The sequence below is a fragment of the Rhipicephalus microplus genome, chromosome 8 (genome assembly GCF_043290135.1).
Source record: "Rhipicephalus microplus isolate Deutch F79 chromosome 8, USDA_Rmic, whole genome shotgun sequence".
Lineage (NCBI taxonomy): Eukaryota > Metazoa > Arthropoda > Arachnida > Ixodida > Ixodidae > Rhipicephalus > Rhipicephalus microplus.
Genome location: NC_134707.1, coordinates 7,172,770 through 7,198,990, shown reverse-complemented (window position 1 = coordinate 7,198,990; position 26,221 = coordinate 7,172,770). Strand labels below are relative to the sequence as shown.

The window sequence follows — 26,221 nt, the reverse complement described above, 5'->3', positions numbered from 1 at the left end:
CACAACACTCAAAAAGTTCTGCTAAAACATTGACCACTTAAATCCATATATGTGCTCGCTATGGTTATAAGGTTATACCTCCTCAGTTAGACAAAACAAACTTTAAACAAGCTTATATCAGTGGTTATTGACAAAAACAATCTCGAAGTTTTCGTGTATTTAGACAGGGACTTCCTGGCTAATGATCACTTTTCAGCGTACAGAGCCAAGAACAGTGAAAGCATTTTGAAAGAAGCGTCGACATGCCATTCATATTTTGATGTCAAAGCGTGGAGACCGAAATTCAAAGCAAATAGAAGCACTATTCAGAAACAACTAAGCTTTAACAGGACATACAGAGATGAAAAACGGACATGGGTCGCCAGCTGCCTACTTGACACATTCCCATTTTCCGGCCCCAAAGCAAGTCTCGAATTATTACGTGCACCAATGCTGAGCATGGTGCCAAAAGTCAGGAACTCGACAGTGAAGAATGGGACCACAGTTTTTCACATGCACCCAAGAGTGCTTCTAAAGGAGAAAGTGTCTGAACGCTTTGACATCAAAATGCGGGTGTCCTGTCGACACTGCTTTGAAGATGCCTTCCATAAAAGCTTTCGTGACTGCGCCTATCCCTATCGATGGTATGTTGTATATATTTACAACTTCAATGTTTGCCCCCGTCCGAGCGCTTGTGGACACCTTACTGTTATATTCAGTTTCGGTTTTTACTTTGTGTTCTTTCACCCCCAGGGGGCGCGTCTGTCCTTTATGTATATATTCGATGTGTTGCGTACAATAAACGGCTTTTTGTACGGTGGTGCTGCCGGTGCTTCTTACGTCTTTCGCAAACACCACATTGGCGACGAGGATGGGATAAACACGTCAAGCTACCTTCAGCATCGAGTGTCGTCCGGGTCCGCCCCGCCATGAGTTTCTCCGGCCTTGCTCCGCCGCCGCCGTTCCTCCCGACGCCCGGCCGGCTGTCACTTCCATGGGGGGAGAGGGAGCAGACCTTAACAGTCTACCTTTTTTTTTTAAAATGGTATGACCTTCTAGCGTCCGGAGCAGCTGAGTTCCCACCAGCGCGACGCAAGGCCATTCTTCTGCATTGTTTGGGGGCGGAAGGGCAGCGTGCTTACCGGACTTTACCTGCAGGGTCAAATGCCGCAGCACCAGCAAGCGCCGCAGCACCGGAAGTACAAGAAAAGCCTCCCGCGGCCGCTACTGACGAGTACGAGGCTGCACTCAGCGCCTTACGGCAGCAGTTTTCCACGTCGTGTAACGTCGCCGTCGAGCGTCATCGTTTCCACCGCCGCAGCCAACACGCAGGCGAGTCCGTTCATGACTTTGTTGCTGCTTTACGGGAGCTCGTTTCGCATTGTTCGTTCGCTTCACAAGATGATGCTCTGCGGGACTGATTTGTTGCCGGCGTTGTTTCCAACCGCGTACGTGAACGGTTGCTGCTCGAGGGTTCCACCCTTTCGTTCGAGAGCGCAGTGCGCATCGCTCTTCAGTTTGAGCAAGCAGCTGAAGAGTTGAAGGAATTTTCTGCTTCGGTCGAGCCTGTTTCTGTACGGCGTCGTTCCCAGTATTCGCATTCTTCGCGAAAATTCAATTTCCAGCCAAAAGCGCATTTTCAGCAAAACTCTCCAAGCGCTAGCGGTTCGCGTGCGCCGCAGGGGCCCCGCCCCCCTTGGCGAGACAGAGATAGCCAGTCCGTTTCACCACACTGTTTCCGATGCGGCTCGCGGAATCACCGCGCATCAGCGTCACAGTGCCCTGCGCAGGGGAAGAAGTGTTTGTTTTGCGGTATCAAGGGCCACTTTCAGAAAGTATGCAACCGCAAGGGTCAAATGCAAGGCAGGATTCGTGAAGTTGGCATCGATGACGATGCTTTGTCAGGGGGAAGTTCTGAGCAAGTTTTGACTGTGCAGCATCCCGCTCGCAGCGCAATTTACATACAAGTACGCGTAGCGGATGTCAAGTTGTCATTCCTTGTTGACTCAGGGTCGTCTGTTTCAATTCTATCGGAGCAAGAATTTCACCAACACTTTCAAAGCAGTTGGCTCCTCCCAGCTCCGCATGTCACTTTGTTTGACTATTTGAAGCGGCCAATTTCCGTGCTAGGCTGTTTCCAGGCAGACGTTCAGTTTAAAGGGCGCTCTGCACCACTTCTTTTCTACATCGTTCGCCAAGGAACTTGTCTGATAGGCCTCAACGGCATTAAGGCCCTAAATCTTCGAATACAGGGCTCCACTCTTGAGTGCCTGCACACGTCCGTTGCCACGCCGCCGCGTGTTAATGACCCGACACCTTGTCACATTCCGATGCAGTCAATAGAGCAACCCAGGCACAGCTGGACAAGGATGAAGAAATTGTGTCGTTGGTCGAGTCGGCTTGCGTGACGAAAGAAGAATTCAAGCAAGCCGTCCTCAACGATGGTTGTCTGCAAACGGTCAAGTCGTTCGTGCTCGGTTCTTGGCCACCACAAAAGTCCATACCAGAGGAGGCAAAACCTTTCTACTCTGTGCGCGAAGAACTTTCTGTTGTTGATGACCTTCTACTGCGCGCAGAACGCTTTGTTGTTCCGTCCTCACTCACGGCTCAGTTCATCGCCGTTGCCCACGAGGCACATCCGGGCATCACGCGCACAAAGGCACGACTTCGTGAGCTATTCTGGTGGCCCCGGATGGACAAGCAAGCTGAATCCGCCGTGAAAAACTGTCACATCTGCCTGGAGGCAGATAAGTCTGCCAAAACATCGCCAGCGCCATTGCAGCCTATTGACTGGCCTGAAAGGCCATGGCAGAAACTGGGCTTAGACATTGTTGGCCCATTGGAACATGCACCTCACAATAGCCAATTTGCTATAACACTGGTCGATTACCATTCCAAATGGCCAGAGATATATTTCTGCAGCGAAGTGGCCACAAGCACCGTGAAAGACTTCTTAACCAGTGTTTTTGCCCGTGAAGGATACCCGGAAGAGATTGTTTGCGACAATTAGCTGCAGTTCACTTCACGTGAATTTGTAACCTTTCTTCAAAACCGAGCCATCAAGCTGTCTCATTCATCTGTATATTACCCCCAGGCGAATGGGCAAGTCAAGAGGTTCAATCGAACTCTGAAGAACTTCATCCAGGTTTCACTCCTTGAAAGGAGACCTATCCGCCAAGCAGTTACGGACTACCTGTCTATTTACCGCTGTACTCCACAGGCTACTACTGGAGTTGCCCCAGCAGTTCTGCTGCATGGGCGAATGCCCCGAACCAGATTGGATATTATGGGTTTTCGGCACCAGCGTTTGCAAAAGACCCAGCAAAGGAACTAGCGCGACTGCGCCAAAGGGTCCGGCTTCAACAGCAAAGCAGTAAGGAGTACACGGACCGCAGGAGAGTCGCTAAAGAGCCAAAGATAGCTGTGGGTGATTTCGTTCGAATCAGGAAGCAGTCCGTTCGCTTCAAGGGGGATCGCTCTTTTTCCTCGCCAGCTGAGGTGTTGGGGAAGAGGGGACCTGCCTCTTTCCGACTTGCAGACGGCCGCACATGGAACGCCTCCAAGCTTTCCCGGGTTCCTGAGAGGGGCACTAGTCCACCATACCAACGTTCGGAGCTACCTGCGCCACAGCTTCCGGTTCAAGTGCCGCAGCCTGCCCTGCCGCCGCCGCCTTCTCCCGGGTCACAGCCCCCGCCTCCTGGCGTACTGCAGTCTGCCGTACCGCAGTCGCCTGCTCCTGATCCGCAGCTGCCTGTACCGGAGCCTGCCATGCTGCAGCCGCCTTCTCCTGGGCCGCAATCGCGGTCTCCTGGCGTACTACAGAGCTCTACAAGCTCATTACCATCTCTGGCCGTGCAGCATCCCCATCGGCCGTCCCGAGAGCGCCGGCCACCGGTCTGGCTCAAGGACTATCAGACTCACTAGTTACCTGTGTGTATAGCACAGTGTGTATGTAGTGTAAATATGTATGTGTATACAGCGTGTAAAATGTACAGTGCATGCGTAGGGGTTTCTTACTAACACTTACTAACAACTAATCACTACATATAAGGGAGGGAGTATGTTATATTCAGTTTCGGTTTTTACTTTGCGTTCTTTCACCCCCAGGGGGCGCGTCTGTCCTTTATGTATATATTCGATGTGTTGCGTACAATAAACGGCTTTTTGTACGGTGGTGCTGCCGGTGCTTCTTACGTCTTTCGCAAACACCACACTTACATTACCTAAAAATATGAGTATTTTATCAGTTTCGCTTGTGTGTTTCTCTTTTTCATCACGTAGGGATCCTAAAGTGCCTTTCTGGACACGCAGGTGAGCATGCGTAGTTTCAATGATGCCGTCGAAATCACATGTGACCACTTCAGGAAAACGGTGAATTTCGGAGGATTCTCGTGCATCTGGGCTGGAATCTTCAAATTATAACACCAGCACAGGCTCGGAAGACAGCATCGACGTTTCTGAGTTAAGCACGGACGGAGAGAGTTCGTCAAACCGCCCCGGAAGATCAGCGGTCGTCCGCCGGTCAGTTTAGCTTCACGCTCGGACTGCATTATGGCCGGCGCACGTTGGTGTAAGTCAATTTGATAGGTTCTGAAGGTTAGGGCTCCTATCTGCAGGGTGTCTACACCCTTTGGGCGGGATCACTTGCCAGAAGCAGCGCAGAAAGATGCAGTTACACGCGCGGAGGCAGCCGGGACTTGTGGTGTACACGTATCCCGAAGGAGTACGGCCACCAGCGTGGGTCCGGTCTTAGCGAGCCGCTGGGCACGCGTTAACCGTCGCCGTGGCGGGAAACACGATACTGCTCAAGTCGCAACACTTTATTGTAGCAACACCAAACGCAGTACAGCCCGTTGCAAAAAAGGCGCGGCGGGAAAGCAAGTAGGCTTATCCACGCCACGGGCACAAAGTACTATACAGGGTGCCACGAGCACGTCTCCGCGGTAAAGGTAATCCACGGAGACACCGGGACAAAGGGGCCCGGTTGCTCGAGCGAGGGCAAAGGCGCTCGCGTTGGCTTCGAAGGGAGACGGGTCGGCGTAGCTAGGCCACGCACTAGGACACCGTACTGCCCTTCAGCCGTGAGTACGCAGCGGGGCAACAAAAGGTGAGCGTTCGCATCGGGCGCGAGGCGCCGTCAGCGAAGTCCGACGAGCCCCGAGCGACGGGACTCGACGGACGGAAAAGAATGCGTGGCTCACCGTTTGAAGTCCCGGACTGTACTCTGACCGCTCCCGGCGCAGCCCGCGAAAACCTCTCGCGAGTCCCCGCGCGCGGCGCCACAGTCCACATCCGCTTCCGGGTGAGGGAGTTAAACGTCACTCCGCCCTTCCCAGCGCGGCAGACAGCAAGGAGGGCAGACATGTCGGGACATGAGAACGGCAGAAAAGGCGGGAAAGCCCGCTTAAAGGCAGCGGGCCAGCCTCAATTCCCACATCCCCCTCTCCTAAATTTGCCCTTTACCGGTCTGCAAAAGGCAGCCGGGCGTCACCCATGCAGTTAAAATGACACTGCTATGAGCGACAGCTAACCTCAGTCCAGCCCTGCTACTGCTGCTAAAAAAAAATGATTACAAAGGAGAAACATAAACATAAATAACAAAATAAACACATAACACTATAAAACAGTTGCGAAAGGGAGCACAGAAAAGTGGGATTAGTGTTCGTGGTGCTGAAGCGGGAATAGCGTCCACTGCGCGGAGGGGCGGAAAAGGGCGTAACAGTGTCCGCTGGGTGCGATGCCCGAGTGCGAGGTCAGAGGTACGGGAGGGGGCTCACTGATGGCTCGTTGCGGGTTTTGATAAGCAGCGAGTCCGACGAACGCTGCGTCGGCTGTGCTTCGGAGGCCCCGCATTTCTGGCTCGATGATGGAGCTGGGACGTTGCACGAAGCCGGGCCTCTCCAGTGGTCAGGGAGGCCGAACCACAAGGGGCTGCGAGGCGCCCTGGCGTTGGCCGGCAGCATATAGCTGCTTTCAGCTGGCCTCGCGCAGGAGCCATGGTGGGAAAAGGCAGCGTGGCTTCTCCGGCGACGGCCGAGAGCAGAGCACAGCCAGACGGTCTGACGTCAGTGGGTCAATGACCCCCCAGCACCTCCAGCGTCCGCATTGATGGGGGAAAGCCATCACGCACTCTTCGCGGGCTCGCACTGAAGCGTCACGCACTTACACACGCACGGAAGCACGCACGCACACACACCGCCGACAGCTGCGCGAGCGTAGGCGCAAAGCGTCCTTCGTCTCTCTCTCTCTCCCGGCAAGCACCGACACTCAAGGTCACACACAGCTCCCTTCGCGGTAGACGAAACGAACGCGAGAAAAAAAAGTAAAAACAGAGCAAAATGACACTCAAGATCTGGCAAAAAAAAACACAAAACACAGATAACACTCAATATTAGAAAAAGAAACATAAAATACACATGAACACTTGAAAAAAAAAAAAGAAACACTGGCAGCAGACACGGCGGGGTCAACTTCTTTACGAGAAAAGGCCGTAAAGAAGCTAACCTATATTGAGGCTAGACAGTAAACTGAGGGCCTTCGGTTGCGGAGAAGTCCGCCGTCCGGCGCGAAATCACAAAGGTGACCGCTTCCTCAGATTATACCGGCGCGGGGTCCGAATGCGGTCCGCCGCTCCGGGTGTGCCTCGTTGCTGGCGCGAAGTGCCGCAGGGCTCTTGCGCGAGCTCGTGAGACCGTGATACAAAGGGTTTCAGGTCTGCGATATGGGCACGGCTGAGTTTTCCCGTATGGGGATCTTTCAGCAAGTACGCGAGTGGAGTGCAAGCTTTCTCCACTCGGTACGGACCAAGCCACTTAGGAGCGAGCGAGGTTGAGAACCCCTTACTGGCATCGCTAAGGGCGTGGTTGCGCTTCAGGACAAGATCGCCCACCTCAAAAACTAGGTCGCGATGCTTGCGGTCATATTGGGCCTTCCGCTGAGCCCTGGCCGACGCCAAACTTTGCCTTGCTTTGCAGAAAGCTCGACAAAGCCTGTCCGGAAGTGCCGACGCGTAAGCAGAGCAGTCTGCCGGCGCCTCCTCGTCCTCGAGCTGGCATTGAGTGACGCTGGTCACCGGATTTGCCAACTCCCTTCCAAAATTTAAGAAGGCGGGCGAGAAACCAGTTGAGCGACTCTCGGATGTTCGAATAGCGAACGCGAGCTCACTCAAATGGTCTGCCCAGTCCCTTTGACTTTCGGCAAAGGCCGCCAATATCGGTTTGAGCGTACGATTGACGCGCTCCGTCAAATTGGACTGGGGATGGTAGGGTGAAGTGGTGCAGTGATCAATTCCGAGGGAACGGCACGTGACACCAAACACCCGAGCGGTGAAATACGAAGCATTGTCAGTGATGAGCCTTTCCGGGAAGCCGAACCGGCAAAACACTTCCTGCAGCTTCTCAAGCACCGCTCGCGCTGTCACCTTCCGAAGTGGGAAAAGTTCCACCCATTTCAAAAAGTGATCAGCGACTACCATCAGGTGAATGAACCCCTGCTTACTTCTGGGAAATGGTCCCATTAGATCGCAGGTGGCCACTTGCCACGGACGCTCACTGACAATCGGTTTCATCAGACCGGGCGGTTTGCCACCCCTTGATTTCACCGTTTGACAGACGCGGCAAGAACGGCAGTAGCGAAAAATGTCTCGATTCATGCCGGGCCAGGTCACAACGCGGCTCAGTTTTGCAAAAACTTTCGAGCCACTCAGGTGACCGGCCATGGGTTCGTCGTGAGAGGATCGCAACAGTGCGGCTCTCAGACTTTTGGGCATAACCACCTTAAACGGGTCTATGGACTCGTCGTCAGTGGCTATATATTTCAGCAGGAGCCCGTCATGGTCCAGCAAAATGAATCCACCGGGGACTCAGCGACACACGCTGTTTCAGCCCCCTAATCGCGCCCGCCGCAGAACAAGCAGCGTAACGGCGCTCCGCACCTCGTCAAGACGGTTTAACGGCGCCCGCCGCAAAGCAAGCAGCGTATACGGCGCTCCGTCCCTCCGAGACTCGAAACGGATCCCTCTGCTGAGCCTTCAGTAGCTCTTCGCTGCCGAAAGCAATTCCCATTCTCCCAAATGGGGGAGTCCGGTATCGCGCCCACTCAGGACCGCAGCAACCGCCGCGTGAGTCGGCGTTACGGGTTCGCTCTCGGCCTCGTGGCCTTCGGAAAGCTCCCCCGCTCGGCCGCTTCGCGGTGCGCCGCTTACCTGGTTAGCAGCTAAGGTTTGTCCGCATGGGGACTCACCCTTCTCGCCGAATGGCGGCGAAGCTGCTGTTTCGCCCCCGACGCTTGCATGTGCTAAGGCACCGCGAGCGGCCGTCGCACCGAAATCCAGGTTCTCGGCAGACAACAAGGGGCACGAGATAGCGCGTCAGCTACCACGTAGGAGTGTATTCACCACAAAAAGGGGTGACGACACAGGCGAGCGCCGAAGGGCGCCCGTCGATAGAGGCGGTGCCGCAATAGGGGGTGCCGACACGGACGGGCGCAGAAGGGTTCCCGTCCATAGAGGCAATGGCCTCCGTGTGCAACGCGGCATCCGCTAAAAGGGACAGCGGACAAAAGTCCCGCGAAGCAGCCATGTTGCGACGAGCCCGAATCGCGCAGGCGAACTGACTCGCTAAGAGCAATCAAAAGCTAGAGCTTTTGATACCGCGTTGGGCGCCAGTGTGGTGTACACGTATCCCGAAGGAGTACGGCCACCAGCGTGGGTCCGGTCTTAGCGAGCCGCTGGGCACGCGTTAACCGTCGCCGTGGCGGGAAACACGATACTGCTCAAGTCGCAACACTTTATTGTGGCAACACCAAACGCAGTACAGCCCGTTGCAAATAGGCGCGGCGGGAAAGCAAGTAGGCTTATCCACGCCACGGGCACAAAGTACTACACAGGGGTGCCACGAGCACGTCTCCGCGGTAAAGGTGATCCACGGAAACACCGGGACAAAGGGGCCGGTTGCTCGAGCGAGGGCAAAGGCGCTCGCGTTGGCTTCGAAGGGAGACGGGTCGGCGTAGCTAGGCCACGCACTAGGACACCGTACTGCCCTTCGGCCGTGAGTACGCAGCGGGGCAACAAAAGGTGAGCGTTCGCATCGGGCGCGAGGCGCCGTCAGCGAAGTCCGACGAGCCCCGAGCGACGGGACTCCACGGACGGAAAAGAATGCGTGGCTCACCGTTTGAAGTCCCGGACTGTACTCACTGCTCCCGACGCAGCGCGCGAAAACCTCTTGCGAGTCCCCGCGCGCGGCGCCACAGTCAACATCCGCTACCGGGTGAGGGAGTTAAACGTCACTCCGCCCTTCCCAGCGCGGCAGACAGCAAAGGAGGGCAGACATGTCGGGACATGAGAATGGCAGAAAAGGCGGGAAAGCCCGCGCAAAGGCAGCGGGCCAGCCTCAATTCCCACAGACTGAACTTTGAAACTGCCCTTTTCGCTAGAGCTCTCAACTTTGTCTATTTTTTTACTGCTCAAGTTATTGGAGAAAACAGAAAACAAATGTTTTCTGTGGAATATGTGATGCAAGCTTGTCTTTTTGTCGCATCGCAAAACTGCTTCGCATGGTGGCATGAAATACAACACATGTAATGTTATTCTATATACGCAAAATATTTGCATTTACAGTGCTTATATTTACAGGATAATTGTGCATGTTCCTTGTGCTTAAAATATGTATTTCGATTTTTTTTTCTTACGCTGTTCAGAGCAGTGTTGATAGTCTCATAAAATTTCTTTGTTCATGTTACACCTTTTTTTTTCGTTTGATCATTTTTTGTACTATTATTAATAAAGTTGTAGTTTCAAACTGACTTTGTTTGAAAAATAACTCCTTAGTATACAATTTATTACTATAAACATTAACATAAAAAACTTTGGGTGCCATAAAAATGACGTTTTCTGGACAACCTATAAACAGGCAAATTTCTCATGGTCATGACAGTGTTAATGTGATGTTAACACCTGTCTCATCTCTTCGTTCATCAATTGTGTCTTCATATTTCGCATTACCTCCTCAAGAATGAACCCAATGCTGAATGCTGAAGATTGCATATATTATGACGACTCGGTTGTAACGAGGTTTATTGGCCGTGAACTCGCGAACAAACAAGCGCAACAAACCCGAAGATGAAGCGCACGTTCAATGACGATGATGATTGTCAGCCAGAACAGATGATGATGATTGACTGCTGTTCAGATGAGGATGAAGCACGTAATAGATGCCTACAATATGCATATAACATGAAAAGCAATACTTGACGTGCAAACTTTGAAGTCAACAAATACACCATTATTTCTAGTGCTTGCACTGATGAAGTCACATGCACCTTCTGTTAATAACAAATCATTAATAAACACAGTGATAAAAGTGACATTCTGGTTTTTGGAGCAGATTCTAGATAAGCAAAAATACTATTTTGGAGTAGCCACTAGCAGTCAGTATGATAAACTAATCTTAATTCCCAAATACAGTCTGCTCGTCAGGTACAAATACACAGTTAAATCAGATATATATCTAGATGATGCCCGTACATCTACTACTGTCGATATCCTAGTATAGAAGCTGCATACTATAGATGACAGCATACAGCTTTTTTTTGTTTTCATTTAGGCTTCTTGGATGGTCACTCTGATAAAGGTCACTGTTTTGCACTTTCCAGCGCCATGCTAAAACAGGTTCAGAGCACTTACGAACAAATATTACACTTTGGAGCGACTGAAGCAGCACTTTCATCACTGTGGACAAGACATTGCAAGGAGGAGGATAAAATAAACTGGGACACTACCTTTGTCAGCAGTCAACAATTTGATGGTGCCGTCGTTTGCTACTTTTCTGCACAAGGAAGATGTTATACAAGGCTTTCATTAAAAGAAAAAATCATGGCAGTCATGCCAAAATTTACATGTGATTCCAGTATGCTTTGTAAGCTAATGGCAAATACTTGCCGTTTTTTTAAGCAGTTCACCCTCGTGCTCACGAAGTGTTAAACGCTAAGGTTTTCAGAAACGAGCAAAATGAAAGAACTGTCTGCAAAATCCATGACTGTGCGGTATGATAAGTAAACTACTAAGCTGTCTGCGAACACAGGGTACAAAGTTTCGGGGGAAGAACATTAAATTTATATTTTCGATATCATAAATGGTTATCTCGGTGATATTATTTAACTTATCTAAGCCCACACAGACCTAAATGAAAAGGAAAGATAACAGGACAAGCGCTTACTGAACAAGAAAGCATATTTTTATATTTCGTATTCATTAATCTCTTATTTGCAAGTAAGCAGTTGTCCTGTTGTTCTTCCTTTTCGTCTTGGTCTGTGCACGCTTAGGTCAGTTAAATCACACGTTTCAATCTCCTAACAAAGTTATCCATCCTCTCACACTATATCTCAGGTAAGATGATTCGAGATCTCACACTTTATTATGTTTGGTATTGTGACACCAAAGATATGGCATTACAGCCATTTTTGAAAAGGCAAGACCAAGATTGTCTCGTTACATGATTCAATTTACATAAGAGAGAACAAGAAATGCAGTTACTCATCACGAAGAGTGTTGAGTTCAAGTAGCAGTTCGCCCAGCACGTTGCCAAAGTTTTCCATGATCACCACCGATGACGTGTTTTCCACGTCCAGCTGGGTGCAGATCCCTCCAGCCAGCTTCTTCAACCAATCTTCCAGCACAGCTTTTTCTTCCTAGAAAGGAGCACAGCATACCACCATTCAAAGAGGGCCTCCTTAGGCTTGTGCAAAAACACGCCTTTTTTAGTTCAAGGCAGACAGTGATTAGTAAACAGTGTGATTAGTAAAGAATATTTTTCAGATGATAATGTTTCCTTTCCTATCACGAAATATTTCCGGTTCATTAATTGAGCTATATAATAGCATCGTTGAGCTCGAAGTTGACGAATGTCACGCTGGAGTAATGCCGAATGCTAGCTGGGAACCAACGAAATTCCAGCTGCATATTCATTCACTTCAGGCTAATCATCATCATCAGGCTCCCCTTTACTCTTCCCTCATTATTTCTTTGAGTGAAATTGCCCCAACTGTGGCTTATAACTGATCCTCATCAAACGACCAGTCTTTGCAGCTGAAAAGTTCCTGGTTTGGTAATCAGGAAAAAATGCACGGTTTTAACCAAGTTTCAGAGCGGATTTATATAGTAGCAGGCATTGAACAGCCGTAGGGTGCAAGTTCAAAGCAGCAAAATATGTTACATCGTAATATTTGCAATATTTAGCCTATTTAAGACCATATAACCCTCTCTAAGTCATGTCTTAAAAAATGGATGTAAATTAAGAAAAAAGAGCTCCATTCACAAAAGCTAGGTGAAAAAAAAAAAAGCAATTTTCATCACTGAGGATACAGCAAAGATGTGAAACATTAACAGCATATGCAGAGCACTCAGAGGGCAATATTATATGAATGCAGTGACTGTTAGCACTCTAGAGCATTTTGCACATGCACAAAATACATTTGCAATTGCTCCAGTTGCTTCACTCATGCTTTTAATGCTACAGTTGCAAATACTGCAATTAAAACCCCACTTTCCATTATTTGTAAAAAGGAGAGTTCAGTATCACAAAAACATCAGGGTGCAACAGGGTACATGGGTTTGGGAGCAGTCGTGGGAGCAGGCAAACATGCTTTTTGCAGCAGGCTTGGAGCAGCCAGAAAGACGTTTTACATTTCTGAGCAGGCTTGCATGAGCCAGAAGGGCCTTCCGGCAAGTTTAAAGCAGTAGGAACATTCAGAGCAGATGTAGCCCCGTTTAAAGCCCTTGTGAAGCAGCATCGTTGTACTTTTCAAACACACAGCTAAATTGTGCAATAGCCTCATTATTGCAATGAAATTATATAGACACTCCCGGTGGGTGTTAATCGTTGCCATCATATCCTGTATAAATAAAAAATTGGTACCATACCCCTGCACATCCTATGTTCTATCAGCGCACGAGCAAGGGCGACGAACGCAGCGGAAGCAGAGATCAAATGATCAGACCGGCTCCTCTACGTTACTCAGAGGGTACGTGCAATAACATCAGATACCCCCGCCCAGGAGGCACGTAGCCCAAGAAAAGAGGAAGGGCTCCGCCCACTTTCGAGGAGCATAAAAGAAATGAGAAAGTGGGGGTGTCATTCGGGCAACAACTATGAACTTCGCTTCTAAGGACGTGGTCGCGATCACTGGCGCAGATGCTATCTTGGCAGTCAACAGTGAGCGACTCGCACACACTTCCACGTTTTGAACTCGCACTGCGAAAAGACTGTGCGAAAAGCATTGCTCTCCTTGGTTTGGCCATATTCTCGAACACCAACGTTTTGGACTGTTACGTGAGATCAGAGTAAGCTGCCAGCCTCACTTCGTATAAAGTTGCATTTGCTGCTATCACATTGATTGATTCACCCTTGTGGCGCAACTGTGACTTTTATGAAAAGCCGCCCATGTACATCTCTTTTACCTGAATGGGCGAGCATCAAATGCTGAATCGATAAAAGCAAAACACAGCGGCCAAATTAACGACAATGTGCGCATGCGCTCTATGAGCAATCTTGTGCCCCTATCTCCACTAGGGTGTTCCGAGAACCAGGTCCCCCTCCCGCCCGCTTTTGAGCACCGTTGCAGCCATCTTTTTTTTTTTCTTTCTCTTCCTGCCTTCAGGTTATAACCTGATTACAACCTGGTCATAAACCACAAATTCTGGAAACATATGAACACAAGATTGCCTAATCGACCTTCACCAGAAGGTCAAGACCAAGCAAGAGCTGATGACTTCAACTGTTATTTTCGATCGATTCTTACAGTCGATAATGGCACTGTGAACATAAATGCTTCTTTATATAATAAGGATATCCAATTGTTAGGCACGCCTTCTTTATCAGAGGCTTGCATTCTGTCACTGCTTCTAGGCATCAATGAAAAAAAAAGTTGCGGTACAGATGGAATCCCGAATGGCTTCCTTAAACGATATGCAGAACCAGTCAGTAAACATCTTTATTTGATATACTCCAAATCACTGGCAGACTGCTGCATTCCAGCTGAATGGAAAATTGCCAAAATTCTCCAATATTTAAATCAGGTATTGTCGCTAGTCCTTCTAATTATAGCCCTATTTCGATCACCTGCACAAGTAGTAAAATTCTTGAACATATTGTGTTCAAATTTCTAATTAGCTTTATTGAATCAAACAACATGCTGCATTCCAACCAGCATGGCTTTAGATCAGGACTATCTACAGTTACACAGCTCGTCGAAACACTTCATGACCTGTCTCTCTGCATAAATGAACGTATTCAAACTGATGATATTTTTTTCGCCTTCTCGAAGGCATTTGACCGCCTCTGGCACCCTAAACTACTACTGAAACTTAATCACTAGTTAGGCGATGGCCCCATCTTCCGATGGATAACTAATTACTTAACTGACCGTCACCAATACGTACAGCATGGCATCCACACTTCTGACCTAGCTCTGGTGTTGTGAGGCGTTCCGCAGGGGTCTGTAGTAGCTCCAGTTTTGTTCCTTATATAAATTACATAACTACGCAGACGTTAAACTCAGACTCCTTGCAGACGACTGTATGCTCTACAATGAAATACATCATCATGATGATCAGGTGAAGTTAAGTAATTCACTAAACAAAATAGCTCAGTGGTGCACTGATTGGCAAATGACTATAAAGATTGACAAAACTGTATTTATGTCTATTACCAACAAGGTGTCTAAGTTTGATTTTCAATACCATATTAATAATGTGCCACTACGAAGAGTTAACCAGTACAAATACCTTGGTATCACAATTGCGTCTGATCTTAGTTGGACAGAGCACATGCGTCAAGTGTCGAAAAAAGCGATGAGCAAATCATTTTTTATTAAACAGGCCCTGTGATTCGCCACACATGAAATGAAGCATCTTGCTTACGTCACATTTGTCCGCCAGGTCTTAGAATATGCTAGTATTGTGTGGTTCCCTCACACTGTGAATAATATCGCTATACAGGAAATGGTTTAGCGGAAAGCAGTGCGCTTTATCTTCAACAGATACGGGCGCAATGACTCACCTACTGCTCTATTACACCGTGCTGGTCTAGCCACCCTTCACAATCGTGCAAAGGTTTTCCGGATTAAATTTCTTTATCTACTTTTACGCAGATCACTCCGCGTAAACCCAGATCTTGACTTGAACTTTCGAGACACCAGAACGATGAGGCAAAGGCACGCATGGGAACTCGTAGAATACTCATTTAATGATACTTTTTTTATTCGTTCTTTCCACGCGTAAGTCGAGAATGGAACACACTGAATACAGTCATTGGACAGCAGCCAACATTAGAGAAATTTATGAAACTAATTGAAGGTACTTATCTATACTAACCTAGTTAGCATGTACAGTGATCACCTGTTTTTCTTCCAAGACCAATTCCTTTAGAAATTGGTCGCTTTGCCGTCTAAGCTAATGAGGCGATCTGGGAGACTGTACACAAAGACCCAACGGAAAAAACACATAGTGAGAAGATACTAAATACTTATGGCGATTCCATTTTGTGGAAGCCTTCTGGATAGAAGGTTTATGAAAAAAAATAAATTTATACACCCAACCCTAGCAAAAGGTTATGCAGATACAAGCCCACATGAGGAGGCAGACATACCTTTTCTAGCCTGAGCTGCTCCTGCAGGCCGTCTCTCTGTGTGACAACAGTACTATGCTCTTGGGCGAGAAAGTGCATCTTGTCTTGGCACTTGGCTGCATTGCAAGACATGCACAAGTGGTTCACTTCATGGTTTGCAATACACATCAGTGTCATATGCTCAACTATTAACATGACACTTAAAATGAGTTTAGCTCACATCAATCATATAATATCCATGGAGATCTGCCAGCAAACTTGCTAGGCATCTTGATACTTGTAGCTATACCTAAACTCTCATCAGTTTGCTAACACTTGTACTAGCCTTCCATCGATCGCCAGTTCCAGAGTCCTTGATAATGAACAGTGACTGCCATGCCACTACCTAACCATGTTACTATGTCAAATGAAGCCCTTATGTTGTTATTTCCTAGGGTATTATCCTGAAAAGTCGACAATATTTATTGAGACAGCTCATACTGCTTCCTTCCATCATTAGATTCTAAAATAAAGTGATATCACTTAATCTGAAGTAAATCTTACCATTGTCCGCTGTCAGACACTCAACACGCTGCTGCAGCTCTCCGAGCTGCTCTTCCAGAGCCATCTTAATGTCGACTGTGTTCTGGTACAACTGAGACTGCAAAAGTTCAAATGCCCTGGTTTGGAGATCACCTTGCCACTTTATATTTTATAGGACAAGCATCCTATTCATAAATCTTCGTAAAGTTCTGCATGTACATATGCTGTCACATAGTGCACAACCAGTCAACGAATTTCTCACAGGCAACACACACATTTATTCAACAGCTGGGCTTTAGTAACCTTCGAACTAAGAGAACCTTGCATGTGTGCCTCTAAGTGCGCATGTGGTATGTATTTAAGCATCACAATTTAAATGCAGCAGCACACACTGCACCCCACCTCTTGACGTTTCTTTAACAATGAAGACGAACAATCCAAAGTTTGAATTAGAAAAAGCGTCACCCACTTCAAACCAGCAACCAGCTACATTTTAGGCAAATTACACCTGTCTGAGCGGGACCTCAATTTGAGTTGACTGACACCTCTTCAGAACAAAAAAAACAAGCTCAACTATACAATACTTTTTCATCCAAGTCCTTCTTGCTGTCTTCAAGTTCTGCAGTAAGCTTCTTCATTTTATGTTTGCGTGCGGCTTCTGAAAAGATGAGGAAAAATAAACCACCAATAAGCTTTCCAGTAAAAACGTGCACAGTCAGCATATAGACTCCAATGTTTGACAAGCAGCGATTATTGTGACACGCAGAGTACTGCTTTCAAATTCTCCCACAGAAAGTAGTACAGCTCTTGCATATTTCTGGGAAAACTGTGAACCCCCTGCCTAAAAATTTATCATTATCATTTTATTTTAGAACAATTTTTTTTACCACAGAAATGTCAGCCACAACTAGCTTTCAACCTATATTGTCACGACGCAGACACAGCAGGAGTTCGATATAGAAGAGCTCACTTTAATTAAAAATGAAGGGCGCTCGTAAAGAGGACCGGGCAAGAGCTTCGTCTTCCTCTCTGGCTGTGCGAGCTCTCCTCTGCAGATTGAATGCGGCATTTGCCTCCCTCCAGGAAGAGCATCGACCCGATGCTCGGCTACAGAATTTGCGGTGTATGTAGTTGACGTATTACGCAACTGGCTCACTGCAATATGGCTTCATCCGCACAACGTGTACGATTTCAGATTTTTGAGCTCGCGAGGAACTGTCAGGGATGACCTCATAATTCACGTCACTTAGGCGCCGTATAACATTGTAGGGACCAAAGTACTTCTTCAGTAACTTTTCACAAAGGCCGCGTCGGCGAATAGGGCTCCAGACCCACACTTTCTCGCCTGGTTGATAAGTGACGTATCGGTGTCGCAGGTTATAACGTTGTGCGTCGTAACTCTGCTGTCGGGCGATTCGCACGCGTGCTAGCTGCCGTGCCTCTTCAGCTCGTTGGGTAAAGGCTTGAACATCCATGTCTCTATCCTCGCAGTCGTGCAGCAGCAGGGCATCAAGCATTGTCGTCACTTCACGGCCATAAAGAAGACTAAATGGCGTGCTCTGTGTAGTTTCCTGCTGCGCCGTATTATAGGCAAACGTCACGTATGGTAGAACGTCGTCCCAATTTTTATGATCCACGTCGATGTACATACTAAGCATATCAGCAATTGTCTTGTTGAGGCGTTCTGTTAAGCCGTTGGTTTGTGGGTGGTAGGAGGTAGTTTTTCGATGCGCTGTTCCGCTCAACTCAAGCACTGACTTGAGGAGCATGGCCGTGAAAGCGGTACCTCTGTCTGTTATTATAATTGTAGGAGCATCATGCCTCAGAACGATATTTTCAATGAAAAATTGTGCCGCTTCTACTGCGGTTCCACTTGATAAAGCCTTTGTTTCTGCGTAGCGAGTAAGATAGTCCGTAGCGACAATTACCCACTTATTTCCAGTATGCGAAGTCGGAAATGGTCCAAGGAGATCCATTCCGATTTGTGCAAAAGGCATGGTGGGCACTTGAACTGGTTGCAACAATCCGGCTGGTTTTAAAGGTGGCGATTTTCGTCGTTGACAATCGAGGCACGTGCGGACGTAATGCTTTACAGTGCCTGGAAGCTTCGGCCAGTAGTACTTTTGTTGGATTCTGGCCAATGTGCGCGTGTATCCGAGGTGGCCGGAGGTTGGCTGATCGTGGCAAGCGCTCAGGATCTCATCGCGAATGGATGTCGGGACGACAAGTAAGTGGGCATTTCCGCTGGGGGCGAAGTTCTTCTCGTATAGGACACCACTGCGCAAGCAGAATGATGGCAGGCTCCTTGCAAATATCTTGGGAACGCTTGTAGACTGGCCGTTAAGAAAATTAATAAGAGGGAGCAACTCACTGTCTTCTTTCTGCTTAGACGAAATGGTGACCGTGTCGACCACTCCTAAAAATGCCATGTCACCATCTTCTGAGACATCATCTTGCTTTATAGGCAACCTGGATAAGCAATCAGCATCAGAGTGCTGTCGTCCCGACTTATAGACGACCGTCATATCGAATTCTTGTAGGCGTAAGCTCCAGCGCGCTAGCCGACCGGATGGGTCCTTCAAGTTGGTCAGCCAGCAAAGAGAGTGGTGGTCGCCGACTACGTGGAAGAGACGGCCGTAGAGGTATGGGCGAAACTTCAGAACTGCCCATACTACAGCAAGACATTCCTTTTCCGTTGTGGAATAATGGGACTCGGCACGGGAAAGCGTCCTACTTGCATATGCAATCACTCTCTCAGCTGAGTCTTGCCACTGGACGAGTACAGCGCCTAAACCTACGTTGCTGGCATCAGTGTGGATCATGGTTGGAGCGTCCTCGTCAAAGTGAGCAAGCCCAGGGGGTGTCTGCAGGCGCTGTCGTAGAGCGTCAAATGCTGCTTGTTCCTCTTTGCCCCATAAAAATGGAACATCGTCTCTCGTTATGCGTGTTAAGGACGACACTATGTGCGAGAAATTGGCGATAAATCTGCGGTAGTAGGCGCAAAGGCCAAGAAAACGTCTCACAGCCTTCTTGTCCGTCAGCACCAGAAATTTTCGGACGGCATCGATCTTGTCGGGGTTTGGATGAACACCTTCATCACATGTCTTAAGAATCGGAGTTCCTTGAAACCCAAATGACATTTCTCAGGTTTCAGCGTTAACCCAGCGGACTGTATTGCTCGAAATACTACTAGCAGCCGTCTTAGATGTTCCTCGAATGTTGGTGAGAGAACAATGACGTCGAGGTATACCAGACACGTCTGCCACTTAAGGCCTGATAGGACAGTATCCATCAGTCTCTGAAATGTTGCTGGGGCTGAGCACAATCCGAAGGGCAAGACTTTAAACTTGTAAAGCCCGTCAGGCGTAACAAAAGCAGTCTTTTCTCTGTCCCGCTCATCGACCTCGATTTGCCAATAACCACTTTTAAGGTCTATCGACGAGAAGAAGCGTGCATGCCTCAGCCTGTCAAGTGAATCGTCAATACGCGGTAGTGGGTATACGTCTTTCTTTGTCACGCGGTTCAGCTTGCGGTAGTCCACACAGAAGCGTAAGTTGCCGTCTTTCTTCTTAACTAGCACTACCGGTGATGCCCAAGGGCTTTTTGACGGCTGAATAATGTCATCATTGAGCATTTTCTAGACTAGTTCTTGGATTGCTTCGCGTTATTTCGGTGCCACGCGGTATGGGTTTTGTCGAATTGGTCTTGCCGTCTCTTCCGTTATAATTCGGTGCTTTGTCAGTGGCGTTTGATTTACCCTCGAGGTCGACGAAAAACAATCTTCAAACTGGCCGAGAATATCTAGAAGACTCTGCCTCTGCGCTGGCGATAAATCTGTGCTCACGTCGACAGGCAGTGGTGTTGAAGCGACCGGCGTCTCTGCCTGTTGTACTGCGAAGCACTCGCGGAATTCTACAATTTCTTCGAAGTATGCAACTGTGGTACCCTCTGCAATGTGTCGACGCTCGTTGCTGAAGTTTGTCAACAGGACCTCTGCTTGCCCAGACACTACACTGACGAGACTTCTGGCAATAGCGATTCCTCGAGAGAGTAAAAGCGTCGATATTTGTTCCGCGACACCTTCTCCACTATGCTGCGTGTTACATGTGACAGAGACGAGGCGGCATGACAACGGTGGCATGGTCACGTCGTCAATCACGTGCATGGGCTTGCGCTGCAGCGCTGCGCTATGGTCCGCTGAAAAGGTCAGTACATCGTCCGGTATATTTATAATGGCACCGTACTCCCGCAGGAAATCCATACCCAAAATGGCCCGTTTACAACACTCTGAAAGAATAACCAAGGTTGCCACGAATGATGAATCCCCGATCTTGATTCGTGCGGTGCACTTTTCGGTAGATGTCAGCAGCTGGCCTCCGGCTCCTCTAATTTGCGGCCCCGTCCATTTCATTTTTACCTTCTTGAGTTGGTCGGCCAGATTCGCACTCATTAATGAAAAGTCCGCACCAGTGTCGACCAATGTGGTCACGTCGTGACCGTCAATTGAAAGTGTAATGTCGGCGGTGACAATCTCGTCTTTCGTCGGTTCATTCGGAATGTGCAGCACTTCATGCGGCGGTAATGGGGGATTTTCAAATCTTCGGCAATTCGCAACCTTCCCTTCTAAGGTCGCTGCTTTTAGTTTCCCCGGCGTGGACTGGGAGACCTTCCTTTCGCCATGTTCGTGGTGCTACCCCTATTAGATTGGGGAAAATGACCTGGGGAGGGCGAGCGTGACCAGAACCCAGGAGAAACGTCTCGCGGGATCGTCGCGCTCGTTTCAACGTTGCGCCTTCCGTCGAAATAGCGCCGAGGGGTAGTGAACGGAAATCCTTGATACCCGGCAACGCGATGAGGACAATACCGCACGATGTGGCCTGCTTCCCCACAATGGAAGCACAGGGGCCTGTAGTCGGGGGTACGCCATATGTCGGTTTTGCGGAGTGGGGGTCGCATCGGTGTCGACGTTTCCCTGTAGTACCAAGGCACTGTCGGCGGCTGTTGCTGGTGGTACTGTTGAGGTGGCGGCACGTTAGATCTAGGCTGTCGACGGAGAATATCTGCATGTGTTGGCCTAACTATTTCAGTGTTCGGCTCGGGAAGTGAAAGCGCTTGCCTTATTTCTTGGCGAACAACTTCTGTGACCGACGTAATTGCGCAGTCATTCGGTGTGGCGGCGAGCTTCTTCACCTCTTCTTGCACAATTTCGCGTATCAGGTCACGCAAAGAACGCTCGTCAGGAGTCACAGTGGTCACGGCGGTTGCGCTGATTTGTCCGGTGTTGTTTGGACGGTCGTACTGGCAGTACCGTAGCTGTAGTGCGCGTTCTATGGCGGTCGCCTCCTTCGAAAATTCGTTGACGCTTGAAGGTGGGTTCCGTACGAGACCAGCAAACAGCTGCTCTTTAACACCACGCATGAGGTGGCTGATCTTTCTCTTCTCGCACATATCGGGATCGGCTCGATGAAAGAGACGAGCCATGTCCTCAACAAACATAGCAACAGACTCGTTGGGCTTTTGAATCCGTGATTGAAGGAGTCGTTGTGCATGCTCCCGCCTTTCGGTGTTAGCGAAGGTGTCCACGAACTTCCGCCGGAACTCGTCCCACGTTGACCACACGCGATTCGTGAACCACGTGCGAGCCCCGTCTTAAAGAGGGAAATACACGTACCCCAACTTCTGTGCAGCGTTCCACCCGTTAATGTTGGCTGTGCGCTCGAACTCCTCAAGCCAGTCATCTGCGTCCTCATATGTGTTGCCATGGAAGTCCACAGGAGTTTTAGGGGTGAAAACAGTCACCTGTGTCGTGCTTGGGCTCGTCATGATGGGGCAACTGCTTCCCGGCGCGGTCATGTTTTCCGTCCAAGGACCAAACTCTGGGCTCAGGCCTAACAGGCGGCGGCTGGAGCGGTGAACGGGTGTTTCGACGAGCGGAAGTCTTTGTGGACTAAATCCCGGGCTGTTGGAAAGTGTCCTGGACATGTACCCAGCACCTCCACCAGTGTCACGACGCAGACACAGCAGGAGTTCGATATAGAAGAGCTCACTTTAATTAAAAATGAAAGGCGCTCGTAAAGAGGACCGGGCAAGAGCTTCGTCTTCCTCTCTGGCTGTGCGAGCTCTCCTCTGCAGGTTGAATGCGGCAATATTTATGACTGAAAAAACTCAACCAATATTCATCATCAAGCTAACAAAAATTAAAGTGCCACAGTTGCTTTCACCAGAAGAGCCACCTACAGCGATGCATTAGGTATGTTAAGCTGGAGTAAATTGAAGCACAACAATATTATCAATAAAGATACAGTAGAGCCCACTTATAACGAACCTAAGTGTGATGCATCATCTGTTTGCTGTATCCCGAAGTTCGTAGTAAATGAAACAAGCTTTTAAAATACTTGGCAGTGAAAACACGAAATTTTTCTTTCCCGATGCATGTGTTTTGAAGAGCAGAAGTGATAAGGTTAGTCTCGAGTTTACTTAAAGCAGCAGTGTGCTCTTCGCCGAGGTCCTTGGCATAAACAAGCTGCCTGGGTCTCTCAATGTAGGTAACTGCAAAAAGCATGCTTGTGGGCACTGGCTCCAAAGTTTCGTCATCGTCATCATCCAATTCCACCAAATCGCTCTTGCCATGCACTTCATTCACAATGCCCTCATCCATCCAGGGTTCCACAGTGCCGGCATCATTATCAGCCATGATGAAATCATCGCAACAGATGTCCTGCACGCCCTTCCATGTCGGTGTCAAAGACGTGCTGCCACAAATTGCTGCTGAAGTGGTTCTGTTTGGAAGCTTCAGACTCAGTATTGGGTCTGACATCGACTAAGTTAGCCTCGCGAAAACAGTTTCACACATGTAACCATCACCACTGCCCACGCAGCCTTCACCATCCCTACAGCTGAATAGTATACAGGGACGCCCAAAGCATCAAGTTAGCTGCCGGGCGGTCAACAGGTATGAGCAAGCGCTCCACGACGCGGCTCCTTTAAGTCTTAAATGGGCGAATTGCGGCCAAGCCAAGCAGTCACACTTTCAACAATTTGTTGTGCAGCAGGAAAGAAAGCAGAAGGCCTCGCACGCACACCAACAGCAAGCATGACGCATAGGCGCGATTTATGAACCCATTTCTCGTCAGAAAACTGCATTCAAGCCAGCTTAGCTGGCCGCTGGCGTCGCGGAGAAGTGAGAGGGGAAGAGTTGCGATAAAGAGAGGAAAGCAGACTTGCGAGCGACATGTGAAGTTGCGATAGAGTGATGCATGAGTAGGGGAGCATAAGGTGAGAAGGCAACCTTGAAAATCAAAACACGCGGGTGGAAGGGAGGTCGGGTAGCTTACATGCAGGGTCGACCAAATGCAAACTTCGCGCATAGGAAAACTTGGGAGAGTGGTCTGCGTGCTCAGAGGTCGAAGAATCGCATTGTGGCATCAGGAAACTTGCCTGCCCCGCCAACTTTTGATAATTCGCAATTCGTTCTGTGTAAAAGTCGTTTTTACGCTTCCGAACCATGAAGAGGGCATGCTGGGCCGAGTGCGAAGTGAGCGAAAACAAGTCTTAAACACGAAACGAATTCAAAGTCAGTGGGGTAGTGCAAGCAAGCGCACTGGAACGATACGACACGGATCCAGACAAGAAGCAGACGATCGGGTACAGTCGATGGCCGACGATGGTAGGGTCGTCATTTAACAATAAGAATTTATGAGCACCGCGCTGATGACTTATCAATGGTCGAAAGTGGTTTTCCAAGAAGTTACCAGACCACCATCTCTGTTCACAGTAACCAATCGACGACGCTCGCAGACGTTCTTTGTAAGTGCAATTTTGTGCCATTAAAATGATATATAATTCCACGGTCATGCGGATATCGTTCATTTCAAGCGAAAGTTTGTTTTATGTGGGACCATTATATTGTTACGTGATTTCGTCTGACTGAAAGAGGGCATAGTGGGGCATACCCAAGAAAGGTGCCTCAGTCTGAGAGTGAAGAAGTGGACGTGGTCGGTGAGCTGCATTGTGGCTGTGGACTGACAACTTTTATTTTCCACGTAACATTTTGGTGGAGGTGCTGGGTACTCTTCTGACAACAGAGCTACGCAGTGGACACCTCCTTAAGTCTGCTACCATGGCTCCGGGTGAGGATACGGCTTCGCCACCTACCTCAGCAACGACAGCAACCCGGCACGTCGCCCTAACGCAACCCCGTGATCCCGGTACCTTTACTGGAGAGGACAACGCGAATGTGGACAAGTGGCTTAGCATGTACGAGCGCGTCAGCGAGCAATATGGCTGGAACCCAACCGTTATGCTTGCGAGTGTCATTTGCTATCTTGACAAGACCACTCGCATCTGGTTTGCGACCCACGAGCACGAAATCACAATCTGGGAAATGTTTAAACAACAGCTCCGCAACCTCTTTGGCAACCCGTTTGGTCAACAGCTTGATGCCCGAAAGCAATTGGCTGTACGGGCACAGACGTCCACTGAGCCCTACTTGACTTATAATTATATTCAAGACGTCTTAGCTTTGCGTCAAAGGGCCGATCCCAACATGACTGAGGCCGACAAGATTTCGTACGTTTTAAAAGGAATCGCCAACGATGCGTTCAGCCTGCTTGTATTTACCAACGTAACGACCATCGACGCCGTGATCAAAGAGTGCCGCCGTCTCGAGCAGGCGAAGAGTCGACGCATTTTGCAGCAGTTTCAGCGCCTACTCAACACCGCGGCAACGTCGTCTTGCGAAGCCACTCCTTGTCATCCGTCTACAACCGAAGACGTGACGCGCATCGTCCGACGTGAACTCGAGGCCGCTTACCCGGCTGCCGACAAACCGACGTTGCCCGACGCCTTATGCCAGCTGTCGCCTTGATCCAGGCTGTTGTCCGCCAGGAATTCGCCAACCTTGGTATCCTGTCCACTGCACCCACCCTGGATAATACTGGTCCCTCGATAGCTTCTGTGGACATGAGACGTCGCCGTCCGTACTCTATTCGAACCAGGAACCCGTCTGAATGGCGAACAGCTGATGATAAGCCAATATGCTTCCGCTGTGGTTGCGCAGGACACATCGCTCGTTACTGCCGCAGCCAATGGCCATCTGTGTCTTCTGGCTCGTACCCCGCTTACAGTAACTCATTCCGTCCACCAAACCACCGTTATCCGACCCGCACTGAGTCTACAGCATTTACTGCCCCCGAGGACTACGGCCACCCTGTCCCGTCGTCGCCACCGCCTCAAAGCCGCCCTTCTCGTTCAAATACGCGTCGCCGCTCTCCCTCGCCATCGTTTAACCGCCGCATGTCCCCGAAAAACTAGGCTGCGCAGCTTCTGGAGGTGAAGCTGCCCTATTGACCTTACCCAAAAATCCTCTGTTGCCCTTATGTTTGAAACGGAGCACCCTAGAAGTATATGTTGATGGCACACCTGTTGAAGCTTTGATAGATACGGGCTCCCACGTCTGTATTATGAGTTCGCGTTTTCGTCGTCGCATGAAGAAGGTCCTCACGCCCCCCTTGACCAGTGTCGTCCAAGTTGCAGATGGTGCAACAGTCCCTGTCGTCGGTATGTGCACAGCTCAACTTACCGCAGCCGGTCAGCAAGTGGTCGTCCTCTTTACCGTGCTTGCAACATGTCCCCACAACCTCATACTAGGCCTCGATTTTCTTGCCGCCAATTCTGCTCTGATTGATTGCTCCACTGGTGTGCTCCGCCTTGAACTGCCACAAATCAGTGCCGCCCCGTACCAACCTACATGCCGATTACAATGCAGCGACTTTGTTCGCCTGCCCTCCAAAACTGTGACGTACGTCGATTTTCTGTGCTCACCAGCTGTGCCCGACGGTGACTATTACGCTACGCCTCTCACCGACGTACTCCTTGCGCACAATGTTGCAGTGCCCTATACAGTGCTCAGCATCACAGATAACAAAACTTGTCTACCTCTTGTCAATTTCGGCTACATGAATCATGTGCTTCCACAAGGCATTTCTGTGGCCCACCTGTGTCCATTGCTCGATTCACAAATTGAAGTGCTTGTCTTAGACACACTTGTTTCACCGCAGCGCACGTCACTCACAACACATTCGGGCAGCCGTCAAATTGTA

At 49.3% G+C, this 26,221-nt stretch overlaps 1 protein-coding gene and 1 pseudogene across 5 annotated transcripts in view; one reads left to right on the top strand and one right to left on the bottom strand.

Annotated features, from left to right (window-relative positions):
* The window catches only part of LOC119164054 (uncharacterized), a 155,020-nt gene that overhangs the window by 105,002 nt on the left and 23,797 nt on the right, over window positions 1–26,221 (bottom strand). For all 5 annotated transcript variants that reach the window (XM_075870900.1, XM_075870899.1, XM_075870903.1 and 2 more), the window contains exons 9-13: window positions 16,706–16,779; window positions 16,143–16,239; window positions 15,621–15,715; window positions 11,510–11,664; window positions 10,756–10,802 (exon numbers count right to left, since the gene is read on the bottom strand). In XM_075870900.1, the coding sequence (XP_075727015.1) occupies window positions 10,756–10,802; window positions 11,510–11,664; window positions 15,621–15,715; window positions 16,143–16,239; window positions 16,706–16,779 (468 nt within the window). The remainder of the gene's footprint in view (window positions 1–10,755; window positions 10,803–11,509; window positions 11,665–15,620; window positions 15,716–16,142; window positions 16,240–16,705; window positions 16,780–26,221) is intronic.
* Window positions 621–3,903, top strand: LOC142769113 (uncharacterized; annotated as a pseudogene).